This window comes from Musa acuminata, chromosome BXJ1-11 (assembly GCF_036884655.1).
Source record: "Musa acuminata AAA Group cultivar baxijiao chromosome BXJ1-11, Cavendish_Baxijiao_AAA, whole genome shotgun sequence".
Taxonomy (NCBI): Eukaryota; Viridiplantae; Streptophyta; class Magnoliopsida; order Zingiberales; family Musaceae; genus Musa; species Musa acuminata.
In genome coordinates, this window is record NC_088337.1 from 18,240,281 (window position 1) to 18,263,846 (window position 23,566).

Sequence of the window (23,566 nt, forward strand, 5' to 3'; positions counted from 1 at the left end):
ATGTGGAGGGGATTGTGGATGAGGCAGAAGAAGAGCCTCTGAGTGTTTTGTGTCTAAGTGAGTTCCTCTCCCCCCTTCTCTTTATAGTTTGGGGGTATTTATAGATGAAGTTTGATGTTACCTGATGTGGTTGTCTGCAGGGCAGGACTGTACCTTCGGTGGCGTCTGACATTGCCACTGGGGTTGCGTGGGAGGCCGAGCTGCCGCAGGGTATGGCGAGCCTCGGGCAGTGTGTCGCTCAGGGGGTTGCTGTCATAGCGTGTCACATCGTCATTTTTACCCCTATCATATACAATTCTATTTTGGTTCCAATTACATAAAATTGGAATTAGAACTGTCGGGTCAATTCTGATTCCTTCGATTTCAATTTAGATCGATCAAATAAAAAAAAAAAAGATTCCAATTATATAAAATTAGAAATAGAACTCTCGATTTTGGGTCAATTCTGATTCCTTCAATTTCAATTCAGATCTATCAAATAAAAAAAAATGATAAAGGATCAATTTACCCCTATCAATAATCAAATAAATGATTATTTTTAGGGATATTATGGTCACTTTATAATTTTAAAATAAAAATAAATAAATTTATTAAAATTTATATCTTTATTTTTTTGTTATTAGGTGTATGGAAATACATTCACTTTTATTCGAAAACTTTGATCAAAATTTTCGAATAAAACTATGAATATTTTGTTGCTTTTAAGTTATTTTAATTTAAAATTAAATATAACTTTTATCTACTATTTATTAAGCACCCAAAGGATTGCACAATTATACATTTGCTTAAACTTCCTTCTCCAAATATATATTAAAAAAATATAAATATATTTCTACACGTAGCTAAACCGACGTGAACCGAGTGTGATGGGTATCGGTACAACGAAAGTTTAAGTTTCCACGTGGATAGTAATATTGTCATAGCAATATGTGATATACCCAAAGTTCGCTCCACCCGTTAACCCGGATCCGCCACTAAAACGGAACCGCATGGCAGACGATGTCCACGTCACGCTCGAACTCACGTCGTCGTCGATAGACTACGAAGGGCAGAAGTGTTCCGCGGGGCATTTTACCTCGATCACATCGTCCCACATAAGCAAGCATCGGAGATGCGGCCTACGAACTGTGAACCGACTCGGCGCCATCTCCACTCACAGCAATCGACGGTTGAATCCCGAACATGGACAGCTCCGGTGCGCTCGAGGGTTCCTCTCCTCTTCCACCCCGGGGTTTCATACCAATCTCTTATTTGTCTCTGGATGATATGCTGTGTTGCTGTGTTTCGATCAATTCGAATGGTCACTCGTTGTTATCGATCGTCTCTTTCTCTTTTTGATGCCTTCGTAATCTGTTGGAGTTACCGTCTGCGTAGAATTTTGGTGCTCGAGTCGATCGTTGTCGAAGCCGGAACTGCATGGGAGTTAGGGTTCTTGTCTTATAAAATAGGGTGTTGTTGGGATCTCTGGAATGGTTTCCATGAACATTATATCCGTCTTGGTTTTGGGATAAGTGGGTTTCGCTCGGTGGACTGCTCGATTGGATGCTGATGGAAAGTTAACTCGAGTATCTTGATCGCTGGCTAGCTAAATTTATCTTTCTAGGGTTTCGTGGACTTTCTTCACCATGCCCAGCTTTTTCAAGCTAGTGCTTTTGTAATTGAACGTTCGCAATCTTTTGTTTTGGCAACATATATCCTTCCCATGTCACAAATTTCCCGTCCTTTTCTGTGATGCCCATCTTTACTATTGGGTTTTACATCATGGACTGCTCGATGTATGCCGATTGGAAACAGATGTTGACCAAATTGTGTTTCTTGATTGGCGGATAGCTAATTTCAATGTTCTAGGATTACGTTGATTTTCTTCTCCATGCCCACCGATTAGACTGAAGAGGTATATATTTTTCCAGCATTAGCATTTTTGCAATTAAACTTCTACATTTTTGTTTTCTCCATGCAACATGAGTCCTTCCCAACCACAAATTTCTCTTCATCTCTGATGCACATTATGGTCCATGCTTCTTACAGAAGCAGCCTTCTCTTGCCATAAGTCTCCTCGATCATTTTATTAAAGTGAACTCCTAAGTAAACCTTTTTCTTTCGAGCTAGATCATCCCTTTCTATTATTGTCTCCTTAATTTTTCTTAATTTCATTTGGCTTTTTTGCCTGAAAAGTTATGAAGGGTTTTCTGTGATCACATCTTGGCTCATTCCTCAGTTACGAGTCTCAACTCATCATTCAATCGGAAGTTGTTGTGGCAAAATTTACATCCTAAATAATGAAGATGAAGCACACGTATTCGAGAAAAACCATGAAAATATTTCATCTTGATGTCAGCTTGCAGTATTTTATTCACCCTAGCTGCATCATGTGTAATCAGAGGATGTCAATGTGGTTGCTTACATGCATTTCTCTCCACAAATAAAGCACATGTGATCACCCTAGTGGACATCGTGTATCATTTTTGTTACATATTGATGCACTCAGCTAATGTAAAATTTTTCCATATTTATAATTATGCCATTAAGGAACTGCCTATAGGTTGATCTCCCTTTTGCTGGTAATATATCTTTAAACTTGGTTTTACTTTGGCATCAAAGATAAATGACTTAGATGCATGAATGCAACAATGCTAATGGAATTCGGTAAGGACCTGGAAACTACTTTTCATACAAGACATGATAGTAATTGAAATGATGATGAAAAATAGGGCTACAGAGCAAGTTCTGGAATGCGGAGTCGACCATGGACCTCTTTTTTTGCTCTAAAATTTTCTCTTATTTGATAAATATAACACAGTCATCTATATTCTAATCAGGAGTGAACTTTTTTTTTTCCTTTCTTCAAATACTTAGGAGTAAATCCAGCAAATTTCATCATTCCCCCTGTTGAAGGGATTGCTGGAGGAGGGACTGGGTATGGGTGGGCAGATGTTGGTACTGAAAGTTCCAACTTATGCAAAGGTGTAAATGTAATTGATCCGACACAGATTCCATCAGCTGAGTTGTTGCATGTGTGGTGCATGCCAAGCACCGCAAACGTTGGCCAGCAAGAAATGCCTCAGCCTTTTGATCATGTAAGTTATTCATTAACAAGTGTTATTTTTCTCAAATTTATGTTGAAGGTTACAGGTATAACGTGATAGTTATTGCGTATATGTGTGCTTAGGTGTTCATATCAAATCTCTGCATTATTCAGTCTGAATTTTGGCGAAGAGTGCTAGATCTCTGTTGATTCCATGTAGGTATTGCTGTAGGGTATGGCGAATGTTCTTTTGGTCTGCAAACGTGCATTTGATGTAGGTTTTAGTGAATTTTCGTATGTATACTTTCATTCTTGTTTATCTTTGATCTTCATACATTAGCAATAATGTAATCTTGCATTCTCAAAATTGCAAGTCTTATCAGAGAAATTGGAAATGGAAGTATGTATAACATTCCCACATTGTCCATTAACTAGCCTCGATTTTGTGAGTGGGGTGGGAAACACACATTAATTTTGCTTATCTGCTCTTCACTCTGCTTATAAATCATTTATGGTTTTGCTAATTATGACTAATTTTCTTAATCCTCAAGTGGACAAAGTAATAAACCGTGATTCTATGAGATGACACCTGCATGCATTATGTGATAGGATGGTTTTGGTGCAACTGGTGTTGCCTATTCTTCTTATGGACATCGGGCTGTTCCTTCTCCTGATTGCTTAAGGGAAAGGGGTGCAATCATTTGAGCATGAGGTGAAACCAGCAGGCATGTGCATTTGGAACTGTCTTAGTGATTAGTGATTAGTGAATATTTCCTTTCACCATAATTTCTTATGAATAAGTTCTCTTACTCAGTACTTCCTTTGTCCAATGCTACTAAAAGTTGTTCAAGTCTTGATTTCCCTTTTGATGCATTATCAAAATCGTGAGATAGCAACATATAGGAAAGACTTCATTGTACCTAAAGCACATATTAGAAGAATACTGCTAATTGAATAGAAAAAATGACTATGAGGAACATATTGCTGTGGCAATCTGAAAACGCTTTATTTCTTTATGGAACATCTATACATGAAATGGGAGACCTGGTTTGCATTTCAAACTGTATCACCAACCATTAGGAAGCTCTCAATTCTTTTCCTTTATATAGGATGTTTTAGGTATAATCCAGTGATTTAAAAAGCGCTAGGCGCCAAAAGACACCAAGGTCCAAAAACGCCCAAGGCGCTCGCCCGAGCAAAGCGAGGCGCTAAAATATAAAAATATATAATATAATTATTTAAATAAAAATATGATATTAAAATAAAAAATCTTACAAAATCACAATATCACGTTAACAAAAAATCTCAAAATTCAAAACAATAATAATAATTTTAAATAAATAAAAATTAGCAGTATTAAAATCAAAATAATATATTATTAATCTAATAAATAAAAAAATGTTGTTACTAGTATATAGTCAACAGTATATTGTAAATATACTGTTAATAGTATACTATCGAGTCGATGTGAGAAGAGATAGCAGCGAGCAACGATAGCAGGAGCGGGAGCGGCAAGCGACGACAGTGGCAGCAGCAGCGGTAGCAGCGAGCAGCGGGAGTGATGAGCGGTGATAGTGGCAACGACAGCGGTAGCGGCGAGCAGCGGCATTGACAGCGAGAGCGGCGATAGTGGCAGCGGTAGCAGTGAGCAGTGGCAGCAGTAGCAACGAGCAGTGGGAGTGGCGACAGCGGCAGCGGTTGTAGCGAGCAGCGGGAGCGGCGACAGTGGCAGCGGCAACGGTATCAGCGAGCAGTGGCAGCGACGAGCAGGGTTAGGGTTGGGAAGTCATGAGAGGAAGGCTGATATCGGTGCTTTAGTTGGTTCGATTGAACCAACTAAAGCACCGAAGATCGAACCAGACCTAAAACGCAGGTTCGGTCGTCTGGTTTAACGTGGGTGCTCGTCTCAAGCGCCCGACGCCTGGGCTCGGGCGAGTGCCCAAGTGACACCTCTTTGAAGCGCGTCGCCTGGAAATGAAGCGAGGAGCTCGCCTCGCCCGAGTGCCTATTGAAATCACTGGTGTAATCCTATGGTATGTTCTTCCTTATATATAATTTTTGGTTTAATAGGATTCAGATATAGTTGATGTGCAATGTACGTGGCAAAAGCTAATGTCATGTGATTCCACTTGCTAGCAATTGGATGCTTGATCCAGCAATAAATTTAATAAACCTTTAGTTGATCAGGAATAGGTTCTTTTTTTGAGAAAAGACAAGCATCTTATATATTCGTCTTTTACTAGTGTCAATTGTCCAATTTTTCCATAGAATTTTTTATCCTTCTAGGTAAACTTAAGGAGCTTCAAGTGGTTTTATATAGCAATAAAATGAAGCTATATATTTGACTCAAATGTAATTAATTCAACCACTTGATTGTATCAAAGAAAACTAAAATAAAGCTTCAATCTACTCAAATTGAGTTAGACTTATTTACTTCCATTTTGTCCTTGTAGAATTATGATGAAAGTTAATATGATGTAAGGCTGTTGAAACTAAAAATTAACTTGCAACATCAAGCTGATTTTTCCCCTGATACAAGGTTATGTTTTTTTTCCCTTTTTTTTAAGTGTTACATATATGGTGTTTTTTTGTTTTATTACCTCCAAAAAATTTATAAGCAGATCCTCTGTGTGTTTTTGGATAAAAGGTTTCTCTTTTGGCGGCAAGAAATGAAAGAGAAAGTGTTCAGATTGCTTTACGCCCCAAACTTTCATGGGCCAGTTCAGGGCTCGCAGGCACTGTGCAGATTCAGTGCACTGATCTCTGCTCTGCTTCTGGTGATAGGTTAGGCTTTACTCGTATTTTTGTTGCATTCTCTATATCTCAAGTCTTTGGTCTTCTTTTGAGCTTATTTTTACAACACTGCTGATACAATTGTTTGCAGGTTGGTATTTGGCCAATCCTTGACCATGCGGCATGTGGTGCCCATCCTAGGTGTGCCTGATGCTCTTGTACCTCTTGATCTACCAATCGCTCAAATAAACCTACTTCCTGGGTATTGTTTCATATAAATAACCTGATCTGGTTTTCTACTATCATGACCCAGGTGAAATGTATTTCTTCCAGTGATTCCTTTCCATCATAATATAGTCATTCTTTGTTTCAGAGAAACAACATCCATCTGGGTCTCAGTTGATGTTCCTGCTGGACAACCACCTGGTCATTATGAAGGGCAGATTCTTATCACTGCTTTGAAGGCAAATGCAGAGTTAGAACATACCCTATACAATTCATGTTTATGCTATTTAGTGAAATTATTTGGTGACGTGGCTTTTGAATGACAAACAACTATTTCTTTCATTTGCAGCAATTAATAATATGTTGTCTCAGTTGTCATCAGACTTTTTAAAGAATTATTATACCACTTTTTCTTCTCAATTGCAGAATGTCAGCACAGGTGCTATCTAAAGCTGAGAAGTACAATCTATATAGGGAACTTAAAAGCTGCCTTGAAATGGTTGAACCTGTTGGTGGAAAACCACTGGAGGAAGTAGTAGGTTTCTGATATTAAAATTATTTCCGCAATACTGAATATGGATATCATTTTGTAATTTTTTATGATATCTTTGTTACAATAGGCAGAAAGATTGAAATCAGCTACATCATCTTTGAAGAGACTTCTTCTATGGCCGGTATTCCAGGAGTTCTACAAAGATAATGGATCATGTGACATGATGGATGAAGATGCATTCACAAACATTTCAATCAATATGAAATTTAATGTCACAGTTTGGGATTTTACTCTTCCATTAACACCTTCTCTTCCAGCTGTATTTGGTGTATCCTTGGAATACTAGTTTTTCTTGTTTGTAAGTGTTGCGTATGATATTTTCATTTGATAGCTCATTAATAAAAAGGATGACTTCCACCAATGTGGGATGCGGGAAGGGGGTCAATGTACACGATCTTAAATTTCCACCAAGGTTGCCAAGAAGCAACCTTACTGTTGTAATTAGTTCATTTCCACCTAGTTATGCATGTGATTTTTTTAAATATTTTTGTTTGCTTATCCTTTCTTTATTGTGTAACATTGAATTGAAACAAGCAGTCTTGGTGGAAATGTTTATTGTACTGTAGATACACTAATTTGCTCGATTCACCCTAGAACTCTGTACTGCACTAGTATTGATGTATGTTTGCAATGCATTTTCTAATTCCTATATCGTGTCATCTTATTAGCTACTTTATCCACGTTTATGAGTGCAAATTATTTTTTTAATTTAAATATGGATATTTTTACTTTAATCAAGGCAAACAAAATACAAATAATTTTGCTTGTTTTATATATTTTTAGTTTTTATATTTTTTCTATTGTATTACCTGATATTATCCCATTTGTGTATATGTTTTGACAAAGGAATATAGGATAAGAAATTATTTTGATATCAAAGGGAGATGGTGAGTGGATCAAATTGTTTATATGGTTTGAATATGTCTAGTAAAGTTTATCCAGATACAATTAGTTTTCAATGAGAGAGAGATGCTGTAAGAGGGAGAGGAAGACTAAAGAAGCTTTGGTAGAAAAATTGCTAGGAATGTCTAATGTGGCTGATCTTGAAGGCTTGCTGATAGAGTTTTGTCCAAATGTTCGTATTTGTTTTGTTATTTAAATTTACAATGGTTGACTATTAAATATCTGGACGGTGAATCTTTTTCATGACATAGTTCCAGAATCAGAATGGTTTTTGTAATTAAATAATGTAAGCTGTGTGTTTGACGATAAATGGAATATTATTTTAGAGTATTTGACTACAAATCAGATATCTGAAACTGTGATCGAGGACCGCTTTGCTCTGGAACATGGGAGTGAGGGATGGTATGATGCGTTAGATCGTCACTTCAAATGGCTTCTTCAGTACAGGATAAGTCCATACTTCTGCAGATGGGGTGACAGCATGAGAATTTTAGCTTACACTTGTCCTTGGCCTGGTATGCCATCTCTGTTGTATTGTTATATGTTTTTCAAATATATGGCACTTCATTGTCAAGATCTAGAAACAATTAAATAAAGAATGCGTTTTGATATTGCATCACCACTGAGTTTTTTCTTATATTTCTTTAGCTGATCATCCAAGATCTGAAGAATATTATTCAGATCCAAGATTAGCTGCATATGCTGTACCTTATGCTCCCATTCTTTCATGGTATGCCAGAAGCTTATCTGTATGTGTACTTTGTAGAACTAATATTCTGTCCTTTTTGTTTTAACAAATTGTCATTGTTTTAATAATGTAACAGTAGCAATGAGGCAAGAGATTCTTTGCGTAAGGATGTTGAAATCTTAAAGTCAAAGCCTCATTGGCGAAAAGCTTACTTTTACCTATGGGATGAGGTACCATTATGTTTTACAGTGTTCTATTAGTTCAGTAAATTTTCTTTATCATATAATTCTTGATGTGAATAAAATATAAGCCATGATCCTGTTATTGTTAAATGGTGTCATTTTGCTCGTCTTCTTGTTTGACTAGTAACGAGTCTCTTTTGAGCACTCTTGTCATCTTATTATCAGCTGATTTTCTCCATTGAAGTTGCATTACATATATCTGAGTGACTTAGTCAAGCTATGCCATTAGCTATTCGTTTATAATGATTTAAATTTTCTTTTACAATTTTCAGCCTCTGAATTTGGATCAGTATGAATTGATTCGTAGCATGTCGAGTGACATACGAACTTATGCACCTGATGCACGCATTTTGACCACTTATTACTGTGGTAAGTCTTCATTTAATAATTTGTAGCTTCTTGTTACAGCAGAGTAATGCATAGAGATGTTATTGATAATTCAGTTAAAGTACTTGTCAATTCAACAAATCATAATTAATATTATCGGTAAAGTTTGTAACTTATTCTTTTGAAAAGTATATTTTATTTAGTGTTTAGTTTTCTGGTAAAAATATGCTCTTTCAAATTGGTTCCTAATCCTCCCTTTGACCGCAATGCTGATTGAGCAATTGCGTAATTCATAAAGCCCATATTAGAATAATCCATATGTGTCTGCCCAAGATTTATCACACCATGCGTATGGGTTGTCTTCAGAACAAATTAAAGGAGCCTTTCTAGGTTTCCAGAGCATAGACTAGATTATGTTTATGGAGAGCAGTTCTCCTACTCTCTTGCCTTTTTGCCTTATTATTGATCAATTGTCTGGACAAAAATTTACAATTGTACATCTCATTTTGGTATCGGCCATAGGATATCTTTGCCTATTAAGATGGTCCTGATAAATTCAGTTGCCAGATTTTTAAGCATAGGTATCAGATTCAAACTGGTCTTTGACTCAGCCCTTAGGTGCATTGGGTCACTGAACCAGTGAATCGTTTGGTTGGACAACGTATTTAATAAAATATATCTTGAAATAATTCATCATTAATTTTTTCTTTGTTCCTTTCTTTTTCTCTTCTTCTTGTTTCTTTTTCTTCTTTCTTCTCTTCCTTCCTTCTCTCTTTTCTCCTATCTCATTTTCCTTCAATTCTCTTCTTGCTCCCCTTTTGCTTGATTTGCTTCTTGGTTTGTTTCTTTTCTTTCTTTTATCTTCTTTTTTCTCCTTATTTCTCTCTCTGCTCCTATGTTCTTTTTTTTTCCCTTTTCCTTTTCTTCTCTCTTCATTTTTTCCTTTTCCTTTGCTCTTCTTCTTCCCCTACTTTCTTCTCAATTCCTCCTCTTTCTCCTTGACAAACTCTTCTATGATAAATAGGCATGGCAAAGAGAGAAGTGGGCAAGGTGATGGGGAAAAATTGCAACGATTTCTTTTTTTAATCTTTGATGTTGATATTTCTGAAACACTCTTGATTTTGGTTTTAATTGATTTAAAAAATTTAAGAATATTATTATCTTTTACATAAATTAAAAAGCTAGTTTATATTTAAAAAGTGGTTTATATTGAAAATCTGGTTGGTTCCGCTAACCCATCTGGTTCATATGGTTTATGAAGGAGCATCTTACCTTTTCTTTTTTCACGTTAATTGTAAAGTATCTACTTCTAGCTTTTATAGTAGAATCTAGATTTAATAAGTTGAGAGTCACCGATGCTGCCATCATTCATTCCTGCTAGATGATATCTATGTAAACTGATTAACCATTTGATGCTTTTTTGGCTAAATTGTATCATCTATTAATGTTATTCATATATTTTTTTTGGAATCAGTAATAATGTAAATGTTCATTTTGTTTGATTTGTTTTCTCCAACTCCTATAGTTGGTGATGAAATTTTCTCCCGTTGGAATTTATGAAAAGTTTTTCATTTGTCTTTTTCTTATTCTTATGAAACACATCCAAATTCTAGTTAACTTGGCAGATGTTTTTTTTTTAGAGCATGGTTCATTTGAGTGATTATCAGTCTTAAGTGTTGGTACAACCTTTTCAAGCTATGTTAATCATAATTTGCATTTGTATGGTGATCCAGTTTCATTCATGTGATGATTTCTTACACAGGACCTAGTGATGCACATGGATCAAGTACTTTTGAGGCTTTTGTTAAAGTTCCAAAATACTTGCGCCCTCATACTCAAATATTTTGTACAAGGTACATGCCACTCCTTTTTCCGATTGTCATAGCTTCTTGGAGTACCAATCTTTTTTCCAGCCACAGCTGATGTTATATCTGTTATTTGATATAATTATATAGCAGAAAAACTAAATGAAGTTTATACATTGATAAATATATTTGTCAGAAAAATGAACAACTCATTTTCATTTTACTTCTCTTTCATCTGTTATCTACATCAATGCATAGTCTTGCTTTGTCAGCTATTTTCAGGTCGTTGCACAGTGGCATCTCCATTTTATGTTTACTTTATTATTTTAAAACTTCTCAGCCATGATAGGGATTTTGAATGGCAAAGTGTTGTTAAGTGACTACTAGATTGAATTTGTATAGTTCTTTGTGCTTATTATTTACTTACTATTTTGTTTTTGCTAAAACTACAAAGCTCTACAGTACTTGTAGGACTATTGAATTCTTGCGTACAACTTTCAGGGGAAAAACTTAAACCAACTAATAGTGTTTGAAATACCAACCGGACCAGTATGTACTGACTGGTATTTTACTAATCCAGCCAGTAATTGGCACATGGATCGGACAAACTTGTCTGGGGCGTTCAAAACAACCCCTACCATCCAGTTTAGGTCAAGAATCATGGTTACTGCATGGCTTTCAACCATTGGAGCCAGTCTACGAGCCAGTTCACTGGATCCAACAGAGACCCATTAAGGGTCTGCTTGGACCTTTGGATGCACTTTCCCCTTGTTTCCTACCCTCCTGAATCTCTCTTCACTCCCTCTCTCATCCCACTCAAATTTTACTCAAATCGTCACCCAAACTCACAGAAATGCTCACCCAAACTTAAAATTTCTTGAAGGAAGCTCTATCTCACAAATTGAAGCCTTATTCTTGCGATTTGAACTGGGTTTTTTTCAAAGGAAATTCAAAACTTTTCTTATATACTAATCACTCTCTAGTTTGTTGCAAGAAGTTTAGCTTTAGGTTTCTGTTGTGAGATGGTTATTTCATGAACCCTAGGTTTTCCTTTATGAATTTGGGGCTAGATCCATGATCAAGCTCCGAACCTTATAGATCTAGACTAGAGATGTGAGGAGCAACGCTATTAAGATGGATTTACGGAAGATTTTCATGGATCTAGGCTAGATTTTGATATATCTAGGCTTCACCTATGCAGATATATTTGCACTAGATTTTGCAGGTCTAGGCTAAATTCATGATGGTGTCACATTGATCCTTGTAGATCTAGGCTAGTTCCACATGGCTTTAGGCTACATTTTTGTAGATCTAAAGTTCTGCAATGATCTTGCAAGCAACAAGCTTTAAGTTAATTTTACTTATCTGTGACTGTGAACTGCTTAATTGACTACCATAATGGATCTGGAACCAAGTTGGTTTTGAGATTTTTCTAGTCATTAGATAACTACATATGCTCAATCTTTTAAGTAGAGCAAATAAACTAAAGTTTGGTTCAACTGTTTGTTCAATCACAGTGATTAAATTGTTATGCTCGAGTCACTTGGACTTTCTCAGAGATGGGTACATGAATGAAGCTGTTATAAGAGTGGTTTTTGTTTATTCTCAGCAACTTGATTTGTATTGAAATGTGAATGATTCATCCTTGATTATTTTACATAAGTCAATTACTCATTGTATAATCCACAGTTACTGCAAATTGTTATGCCTTATCTTAAGCATACTCTTCTGTTTTTATTTCTTCTCTTGCAGTGAGTGGGTTCTTGGTAATCGGGAGGACTTAGTGAATGATATTACTGCTGAACTACAGCCAGAGAATGGAGAGGTAATTGAATCTTCATATCTGAGCTAGCTGTCCAAAAGATCTGTTTGCCTTTTCCTTGAGCATAGTCAGACTTTTTGTTTGGCGTTAATATTTGTTGATTTCCCATGACTTCATTGTGATACCTTAGCACTATTTGCTCCATGAGGTTGGATTCAATTAATAGTTGGCACTTGGCTGATCTAGTGAAAATTTATTTAAAATAGTTGCTTGTGGAGGTTTGTAGTTAATCAAATGATATTACTTCCACAAGTACTTGTACATTCTCTTTTTGAGCAAAATACTCGCTAAATGACTAGTTTTTCTATAAATAGGCAATCATGGATTTTTAATGATAGCACATCCTATGGTCACTTGGATCATGGCAAGGTCCGTCATACTGTACCGTACCGGAGTTTCGACCCGGGCTCGGTACGGTACGGTACCGGTGTACTGGACGGTACACCAGGGCGTACCGAGCGGTACACCTTGGTGTACCGATACTGTAGCGGTACAGGACTGTCTGCGTACCGAGTACCTGGCGGACCGGTATGTACCGCCCGGTACGGTCGGTACGCTTCGGTACGGCAGACACTGGATCATGGTTTGGTAAGGTATGTGATGAGTATGGGTATGTGGCATGATTTATAGTCGATTCGCTGCCTCAGGATGTGGTTCTCTTAGGTTGTTGTATAATATACACATGTATATATTATACTTCAAATATATTTTAGTATTTTAGAACTGTCATTAATAAAATTTATTATCTTTATTTTTATGAAAATATTTATTTTCCTCTATTTTTTCTTTTCTTTTACTTTTTAATTATATTTTCTTCTCATCTTCTCCCCCCTTCTCTCCTTTTCTGCTTTTTCCTATTTATGCTTTTCTTTTTTTCTCTCATCTTATTTATTTTTGCTACTATTAAAAACACATCTTACGTGTTCCTTAACTTGGTCATAGGTGGAGGAAAGCTTGAGCTGAGGAGATGGAGAAGAAGTGGCAGCCAACGGGTTAGGGCTTAATAACATATCGTGCACAGGGAGAGAGGGAGATACACATATGTTTTTTTTTTTCCCCGGGGTTGAGTTTTGGGTGGTTTGGGGGAGGGGGGGGGGGGTGTTTAATTGATCGAGTCGAATCAATTAGGCTGAGGAGGGGAGACCAGTGGAGGAAGGCTTGAGCTGAGGAAAGACTAAGAGGGGAGCAACGACGATGGGGAAGAAGCGGCAGCAATAGGGCTTGGAAATATATCGTGCACAGGGAGAGAGGGAGACAAATGTCTGTTTTGGGGCGAGAAGGGGGGGGTTGGTTAAGCGATTTTAGTTGATTGAGTTGAATCGATTGGGCTTAGTCAAATCAATCGGGCTTTTAGGCAAACTCAGATTTGGTTCATTAGATCTGATTTAGGTTTGGTCTAGCTGACCGGACTGGGCTCAATACACCTGAGCTGCCTTAGGTGAGTGCTTGGGCTAACTAGTGGCCAGCCCAAGCACGTGAACGCTTGCTTGGGTTGCATCACAAGCGCACGGGCCTCCATTGCCTGGGGCCTAGATGAGCGTCGAGTGTCCAATGATAACATTGGTCTGTCTTCTTTTCATGCGCCTTTTCTTTTTCTTCAAGCCATTCACGGATCACTAGTTTTTTGTGGGCCATGATGATGAAATCCTATGTCTTTCCCTTTTTGATTCCTTCCAATGTTCCAAGCCTTACCAATTTTTCACGGTAATGTGTGGGATAGGTTGCAAAGGCCAAGACATGCTGGTCAGATATATTGGAAGTATTACGAGGCTTTATGGATAGAGCCACGGGTTTCTAATATTGAAGTCAAGGACATGAACTTTTATACATAGTTTTTAATTTCGAATGATACCATTCGATACCGTCAATTGAGGTTGTTTCAGCCCTGTTACCACCCGAAATCGGTCGGTGACGGTTGATTTCGACCGTCGCCGCCTGCTAACGGGCGGTATTAGCCGAGGGAGAAGGAAGAAAAGGGAGAAGAAAAGGGAGAACCTGGTGATAAGACCCTTAGGTCTTATCGTAAAAGAAACAAGAGAAAAGGGAATGAGAATGTGATAAGACCGTAAGGTCTTATCGTAAAAGAAAGAAGAGAAAAAGGAATGATCGCTTCGAACGGATCGACCTCCTTGATCACTTCGAGGGGATCGACCTCCTAGGGTTTGTCAAAAGACTTAATAATATTTCATTGATTGATTGATTGAAAGAAAGGGTTACATCACTATTTATAGAGTTCCACCTAGAGTCTACCAGGACTTGGACTCTTAATAATAATTAAATATTAAATAAACCTCTATCTGACTCTAACTGAACTAAACAAACTCAATAAACAACTGAACTAAACAAACTCAATAAACATTATTCAAAAGCTCAGAACAAGGATCCTAACAATTCCTCCCTCTTCAAATCAGCCTTGTCCTCAAGGCTGAGCAGCATCAAACTCGGGGAGCTTATCTTTTAGCACTTCAATCATAGGCTATCTGCAACGCATCATAATCCGTTGATCAAGTAAGTATGGTCTCCACTTTTTGATAGTGTAAGCAACAAGCCGGTCTTTCAGTGTAGTAATCGTTGCAAGAAACTCTTGGCCCTGTATAATCAATTTTATCTTTGAACATTTGCTATCACAAGTTAAAATCCGTCCATCAGCGATCTTTACTTCGAATCTATCATAGTCTTTAATGTGGTAAGCTAATCGGGCTACAACTTTCCTATCCATAAAATTATTAGTGTTACCCGTACGAATCAAAACAGTGACAGGCTGATGCTTCAAAGTTCCTCCGATTTTCATAGTTTGTGGGTTAGCGTAGCCAGCCAATGCATGCACTGTATGTGTTATGGCTTCAATATCTTTATCAGTTTCCACACCTTCATGATCGGAGTCCAACTCTTCTGCTTCTGGTTCCTCTCCAATTGGCTCAATCATCAAATTGGCTCAATCATCCAAGTGGCTCAATCATCCAATTGGCTCAATCATCAAAAGTTCCCCTTGTTTACATTGGTGCTCTATACTCCACTTTTCATCATAGTACAAATCCTTTGCTGATCTTTCCTTGAGTTCTTCTTGGGTTAGTCTTCGGATGTCATGGCTTTGGTTGGAAATAGATGGGGCAGGTGGCTTGCTGATCATCTGGTTGTTGTCACTTCTGTTTCCATGATTTTCCCTATTGATTTTTTCCTCATGTAAACGTGCAAATGATATCGTAGCGATCATATTGCGAGGTTGACGAGCTTTAACTTCATACCGGATATCTAGATTAAGCCCTTTAATAAATGTACTCACCAGTTGTCGTTTAGACAAATCTCTGGCTTGATTTGACAATCGTTCAAATTTATTCTGATATTCTAACACTATAGAAGTAACGAGGGGCTGCCGCAGCCCTTTAATAGAGGAAGCTCTGTTTCTGCAACCATTGCAACGAGGGGCTGCGGCAACCGGCGGCTGCTGCTGCGACCCAAGGGGGGGCCCGACGGTGATCGAGCAGTCGGGAAGCAGCAATGGCGGTGGAGAAGGAGTTGCCTTGCAGTGGCAGTGGGGAAGAAGGGAAGCAGGGCTGCGGCAGGCTGAAACAGGGGTGCGGATTGCCGGGAAGCAGGGGCGGCGATGGGGGTCGAGTGGCCGGGAAGCAGCGGCGGTTGTGGAGAAGGAGTCGGCGGTGTCACGGTTAGGAAGCAGCGATGGTGGCTGCTGGCTGGGCAGCAGCGGCGACAGTGGTGGTCCGTCGGTCGGGAAGCAGCGGCGGCAGTGATCGCTGGAGAGCAGCGACAACGGGTGGGCTGGCTGGAAAGCAGGGGAAGCAGGGGTGGCTGCGGCTTCTTCTTCTTCTCGCTCTTTTTTTTGTTTTTTGTTTTTGAAGATGATCGCTGCTCTGATACCAAATGATAAGACCCTAAGGTAGTCCGCTGGTTGGGAAACAGTGGCCGCGGCCTTCTTGCTCGAGCGAGATGGGGAAGCGAGGAGGAGAAGGTTGTCGGGGGGGGGGGGGGGCAGCGACGGCGATGGTGGCTGCTGGCTGGGCAGCAGCGGCGACAGTGGTGGTCCGTCGGTCGGGAAGTAGCGGCGGCAGTGATCGCTGGAGAGCAGCGACAACGGGTGGGCTGGCTGGAAAGCAGGGGAAGCAGGGGTGGCTGCGGCTTCTTCTTCTTCTCGCTCTTTTTTTTGTTTTTTGTTTTTGAAGATGATCGCTGCTCTGATACCAAATGATAAGACCCTAAGGTCTTTATCGTAAAAGAAAGAAGAGAAAAGGGAATGATTGCTTCGAGGGGATCGGCCTCCTTGATCGCTTCGAGGGGATCAGCCTCCTAGGGTTTGTCAAAAGACTTAATAATATTTCATTAATTGATTGATTGATTGATTGAAAGAATGGGTTACATCACTATTTATAGAGTTCCACCTAGAGTCCACCAGGACTTGGACTCTTAATAATAATTAAATATTAAATAAACCTCTACCCGACTTTAACTGAACTAAACAGACTCAATAAACAACTGAACTAAACATACTCAATAAACATTATTCAAAAGCTCAGAAAAATGGTCCTAACACCTGGAGATCTGGCGTCGCTCTTCCTCGATGATCTTGATCCGTGGTCGCCTCGCTCGTCGGATGTCGTAAATGAGATGTCACCTCCTCCTTGTCTGAGACGACGTGGTCTCGGCGTTGTCGGCGACTTCTCCTAATGTGCGTGGGGAGAAGAAGCCTTGGTGTGGGGAGAAGAAACCTCAGCGACATTGCCGAGGCTTCGTGGGGAGACCTCGGCGTCGTTGGCGACTTCTCCTAATCCGCACGGGAAGAAGAAGCCTCGATATGGGGAGAAGAAACCTCGGCGACGTTGCCGAGGCTTCGTGGGGAGAAGAAACTTCCCGCGAAGAAACCTCGGCGACGTTGCCGAGGCTTCGAGGTTTTCTTCTCCCCATGTGGGGAGAAGTGGAGAAGAAACGACACGATATCGCCTCAACGACGTTGCCCCTTTTTTATTTTTTAACTTTTTTATTTTATATATATATATATATATATCGAGCGGTACATCAAAACATATCGCTTGGTATACTTGTACCATACCGTATCGAGTTGAACTCGATACTCCGGTACGGTACAAAATTACGAACCTTGCTTTTGTAAGATATGTTGACTGTTTATGGAGGTTTGTAGTATAGGGCATGAAACTGGTGGTCACGTCCTGGTCTTTGCTTAGACCAACGTATACCATCTGGCATAGTACATCATGAAACAACCTTCCTTGAGGGAAAATTCTCATTTGTTGTCACTATGCTAGGCATTGTTGATTAAATCGCATGTCCTAGCACGGTAACATGTGCAGTAGGACAACCCTGCAGGAGATTACCTCAATGCTATGCCGTATGCTTGATAAAGCAGGCATTGATTTAGTTAAAAATTCTATCTATATCAGAGTAAGATGATGTCTGATGCAATTTGACCAAGGGACTGTTAAAATTTTGGAGAAGTTATCTTGTACCTATACTTAAATTCTCTCTCCCAATAAAAAGAGGAAAAAGTAAATTTCTGATCTTTCAGACTCATTTTTTGGATCCTCCACATTCCGGTTAATGAAAGCATTGCACAGGCATTCATGTAGGAATAGTTTCTGCAGATTGAGGCTCTTTTCTGGTAAATATTAGAGGTCAAACTTTGTGCTACCATGTGAAGGTTAGATGGGAGCAGCTAGCATCTAATGTTGACTTTGGAACTTGTGCACTGGTTGGAACTGGCACAAAACAGGAGGAAATGAAAGAGAGAAAAGAAGATAAATAAACAAAGGAAAAAAAAGGAAAAGAAGAAAAGGGAAAAAGAACAGGACAATGGTCTGGAAACATACAAGGTAGTTGCGCTAACTCATATGGCCAATGAAAATATGATTTTAATTTATCTTGGCCAATCTACAGCCCACTGGTCTGATCTCATCATTCTCCTCAAAGCCAGGTCCCATGGCCAATTCTGAACCTAATTCTGAGATCCCATGATTGATCCTCAATCCTATTCCAATGCCACTGATTGTTAAGTTGATTCCCATCTTATGAACCTCGGTTGTCGTTCCAAGAACCTGTTGGTGTAATTTGTGATTTTTGTTTGTCAAGTAAATATTGAACCTTGAATTGTGGAATGATTGATGTTGGAGACATGGTGGCCACTGTTGGTGAATTGTTAGAATTATGGAAAGTTGGATCTAGCAGAAAGTGAGCAGAAGAGAAAAGAAAGAATTGAAGTTGCGAAGTGTACTTGCTAGTTGCACTTGGGGAGGCTGGCATGTCTATAGAATAGTGTGCTAAAGACGCTATATGCCAAGGAGTGCCATACCATGCTGACTAGTGGTATCGGTCCATTAGCGGACCAGTACATATCCGTGGGTACCAGTCTACTGTATGTCAGTATGCTGGTATGTATTGGTTTTCAGAAAAAAGGTTGGAAAATGGTTAGAAATTCACAAAATATCCTTTTTATGTTTTGTATTCTAATTTAATGATACTTTTATTGTATTTAACTAAGAATAGAGTGTATATGAGGCATAAATATGATAAGGCTGTGATTAACCTTAAATATCATCCATTTGGGCCTAAATGTAAGACAATAGACCTATAATTGAGACTAATGGAAGAGAATGGCTTTAATCATGTTTAATCTTTGTAAATATGCATTAATACGCCTCTAATTATATGAAATGACAAATAAAACATAGAAATAAGCTAAATACATTTAAATTGGAGAGAAATTCCACTAGATCTTGAGTTCCAATCCCTCTTTTATCTAGGGTTTTGAATACTGGTCTGTATCGAAGTACCGAGCAGATACCGGTCTGTATCGACGTACCGAGCCGTGCTTGGTACGGTACGTATCGGTATATATCGTCGGTACGCTAGGTCGTACTGATGGTACACCCTAAAACCTTAAAAATACCTTCACCTACCACATTAGGTCATATCGATCGATATGCTTTGGTAACGGTCGAAATCTGGGGTGGTACCGGTCAAAACAATGGTATTGCACGGTAGAGGATGGTCCGCGTACCGGTATCCTCTCGGACCGGTGCGTACCTCGCGGTACACATCGAAATTGAGAACCCTGCTTTTATCCAAATCAATGGATTGATAACCACTAATTGCCGATTAGGAACTTCAATCATAGGTGAGAGTGTGAGAAAGATTGAGAAAGAGAGTGAGAATGAGAGAGTGAGTGAAAGATGGGGCAAGGAGGGGATTTAAAGCCCCAATGGTCACACTATCGGTCAAATTCCGATTGGTATTGACCCATATCGGTCGATACGAGTTTTGATCGTATTGGTTGATACATCACCTGTACTGGCCGATACCTGATCTTTTTCCAGCGTACCATCTGAAATGGGTTATCCATGTACTGGATGATACCTGGTCGTACGTACTATGTGTTTTGTACCATTTCGGATGGTACGTCAAACATTGATATATGCCTTAGGGAGGCTGGGCAGGTCTATTGAATAGTGACAATCTTTTAATAAATATACACACCAGACTTTGAACTTAATGATTACTGAGTTAAAACCATATAATGCTGAAATTGGCTGGAACCTAATCAAAAGCTTTTTAAATGATGCATAGTGTCTGAGGAGTTCCCATCAAGTATCTAGGTTTGTCTTTCACAGTTTTGATACTTCTTTTCTTATATTACTCCTTTTCTGTATAGCTTATATATTGAGATTAGAAGAACATGCAATTGTGGTCTGTGGGGAATAATTTTTAATTTTTATGTATTACAATTAAGGATTTCAGGACTCTTAAAACAACTACATGAAGCACCTGTAAGTTCATTGTACTTCGATGACGATACATTGTGGCTGAAAATAGCTTGTTGAGTTGCTAGTTAGCATTATTCTTTTTTGCTAGTTCCATTTCTGTCTCATCTTGGATTTGAATATATTTCTCATGCCTAGAAATATGCATCCTAATTGAACTGTTTATTTTCTTGCTATCCTTTGTGGATTCATGTTCTTGTCTTGGTTTGGCCTAGTGCACAGCTTATGTGCATTGCTACTGAATAGACTGTTTGGTGTTGACTTGTATTTAAATATTTAAAGAGTGAAAAGTTTATTCCTCCCCTTCTCATGTATGAGCAGAGGTGATTTTCCTTGCCTCAGGTGGCAAATAACACTCTTAACCACAGAGGTTATGTCTTACAATCCATGTCCAGAGGCACATTTAATTAGATATTATACTGATGGATACTCTGTATTACACACACAACAATCTTCAGTCGAAGTTTGAAATGTTAAAGTAAGTCTTGCTTCTTCGATCAAATAGATGTAGATTATCTTTTGCATATTTTGACTGAGATTGTCATGCTTAGTACTTTGGTATTTTGATGCATGAGCAACTTGTTTGTATGTTTCATTTGCATGAATAATTTCTGATTCTTGTATCGTGGAGCGGTTTATAATCTAATCAGTTTCCCAGCATATTGACATCTGAGGTCTATTTTTTTAACATTAGCATGGTGGTCTAAGTTTCCAGAGTCATTCTCGGTGGTTTGTTAGTTTTGAATCAAAGCTTAATTTAGGCAGTGTATTATTCTCTAGAAATTTAAGTTCTATGATTTGTTTAGTGCTTGTTCATAATTGCACAAGGGTTTGAGTTATAAATGGTTGATTCTGTACCCTTATTTCACATATTATGTGATTTCAATTAATTTTGCTATAGGAATGGTGGACATATGTGTGCATGGGACCTTCAGATCCTCAACCAAACTGGCATCTTGGGATGCGTGGAACACAACACCGTGCAGTGATGTGGAGAGTTTGGAAAGAAGGTGGAACAGGCTTTCTTTATTGGGGTGCCAACTGTTATGAGAAGTCACTTGTCGCCAGTGCTGAGGTACCTACATTAACAGAATCTGTCTCCATATACTATTTTACCATTTTCCTGGACGATGGTTTTGTTATATTTGCTCTCTAATCTTTTTGTACAGAATTTCATCTTCATTTATACTTTTGTATGTGTCAGTTGTTTTTGACTTTTATTCTCGTCTTTAGCATTTCTATGTCTACTCTTATTCGGACTTTTTTCTCTCAGTAATGTTGTTAATCTTGTTTGTTTAATTGTGGTACACAACGGTCTACGATCGACCAATCTGTCATTTGAGATTTAAAAAACCAGGGAAGCAAGGAGTTCTTTTTAGTGATTAGCCCACTTGAAAGATTGTTAATTTTAGAGAAGCCCACTTTTGCGACAATCACTTGTCCGAAAATTCTTCTCCTTTTGTCTGCAAAAGAGTTCTTTTTAATGATTAGCCTTCACAATTTCATATTCCTTTTTTCTTGATGTGATGGAAAGCCAATTTGACTGTTAAAAGACAACTGGCTTGTTATTTTTCCTCCTTTGGAGCACTTATTCCCACTTCTAATTTGTCGGTCTAAAAAACCCTAAAATCATGATGACATCTGGCTTGCTTCATAATGATCTTGGCCATAGGCTTCACAATGATCTTGGCCTTAGGCTTTGTTTCAACAATATCAATGGGTTCCATAATCCTCTTTGCTGCTGATGTAAGAGCTGTATAAAAAGTACTACACTCGTATAAAATCTAAACATTAATCGCTCCTGTTTACTACACATATTAAAAGTATGATCTAAACAGTGATACTGATAATGAAGAATTTTTTACCAACTTTATATCATGTTTTAACCAACTTAGACTGCAAATTCTCATGGCAGATAAAATTTCGACGTGGCCTTCCTCCTGGAGATGGAGTTCTGTTTTATCCTGGTGAGGTTTTCTCGCCGTCACACGAACCAATCGCATCAATCCGGCTAGAACGAATTCTCAGTGGCATGCAGGTAAATTCTTTGTCCCACCATCCCCCGCACACTAAAACCCACCCAATAAAAACCACTTGAGATTGTATTAGGTCGAATTCTCAGAGTCATTCTAGTTGGTTTGTTAGGGGGATGGTGGTCTAAGTTTCCATCCATCCTGTAGCTTTTAACATGGTTAATTGGTTACAATCTTCTTTACAATGGGGTCAGCATATTCCCCTTATTCACTCATATAAAGGAGTAACCCCTTAGAAGTAAACTTCTCCAAATCTTTGTTAACTGCTCTCTAAGTGGTATGTCAGCAAGGTAAAACTACAATATTTCTTGTGGGTGACTAGGGTTGTGCTATTATGTTGTAATAAATGTATTATATGATTTCTATTTTGCCCTTGGATATTTCAAAATGCTCGGTGTACAGCTAAGCAGATTTGTTATTCCCAAGTTTTCTCTGGTATTTCTGTTAGGTTGCACAATCTATATGCAAGCTCCCACTTGTAAGAACTAAGAAGAATGTCCCTTAAATTGGTTTAGAGATCACATGCTTTGAAGCAGATAGTGCATTCCTTGCACTTGTAAAATGTATATTTTTATACTCAAAAGGTCTTGTTCTTAACTTGGCTTTTATGGTGCAGGACATCGAGTATCTGAAGTTATATTCTTCTCGGTACAGTAGGGAAGAAGGCCTGGCTCTTCTAGAGAAGACTGGTGCTTATCTTAGTCCGGAACGTTATACACTTGAACATACACCAATTGATCTAATGCGAGCTGAGATTTATCGCACCTGTGGAGCTTAAAGAAAATTGGACAGGAAACAAACTTCCCTCTTATGCTACCTGCTTCTAGTGGGTTTTCTTGAAATTTTTCAGGGTGAAAATTGCATTGCTCTATTCTGAAGCATGTTAATTGATTAGGCTGTTATCATTATTTTGTTATTACACTTCCATATGTGTGTTTGTCATCAGTTCCATGTTCTGATTATAATGTTGTATATAGGAATATGTTGTGTGGATGATACCTAATGCACTTGCATTTAAGGAAGTTTGTATATTCTCAACATGTTTGCTAGGGAGAACTTTCAATTTGGGAACTTCACTTATGTCTTTCTGTAGTAACTCGAGCAATGTTTTTTCTAACATTGCAACGATCAACGTTGTAAATAGTAAGTTTGATTGTCATGATTAGGGGAAGATTACCATGTTCCATGATTTTTTGTTATTAGTCAGATTGATACATACTGATCAAAATCGTATCATATATGACAATGCAAATCATTACCTTATTATTTTTTGATGATATCAAGTGGTAGGGATAGGTATAATGAGATTGTATTAGGTCACTCCAAATCATTGACGATTTGTACAAAATATTGAGACTGGTTCTTGATTGCGGAGTCATACAAGAGTTTTATAGTTGAACCCATTTATTATTATGTTGATTCAGAT

At 38.4% G+C, this 23,566-nt stretch overlaps 1 protein-coding gene across 3 annotated transcripts; it reads left to right on the plus strand.

Annotated features, from left to right (window-relative positions):
• Positions 1–1,057: 1,057 nt before the first annotated feature.
• On the plus strand, positions 1,058–23,216 carry LOC103973344 (uncharacterized). 3 transcript variants are annotated; one of them, XM_009387884.3, is made up of 16 exons: positions 1,058–1,195; positions 2,857–3,077; positions 5,673–5,809; positions 5,910–6,020; positions 6,132–6,233; positions 6,410–6,518; positions 6,604–6,804; positions 7,786–7,954; positions 8,088–8,169; positions 8,264–8,357; positions 8,642–8,738; positions 10,459–10,549; positions 12,254–12,326; positions 21,009–21,182; positions 22,023–22,145; positions 22,757–23,216. In XM_009387884.3, exons 1-16 carry the CDS (start codon positions 1,183–1,185, stop codon positions 22,916–22,918), a joined length of 1,959 nt encoding a protein of 652 aa, XP_009386159.2. In that variant the 5' UTR covers positions 1,058–1,182; the 3' UTR covers positions 22,919–23,216. The 3 variants fall into 3 exon arrangements, 2 of the variants coding, with proteins under 2 accessions (XP_009386159.2, XP_009386158.2); XM_009387883.3 differs by having other exon boundaries at positions 1,075–1,231; XR_010481159.1 differs by lacking the exons at positions 22,023–22,145; positions 22,757–23,216 and adding an exon at positions 20,450–20,585 and having other exon boundaries at positions 1,074–1,231; positions 21,009–21,185.
• Positions 23,217–23,566: the final 350 nt, after the last annotated feature.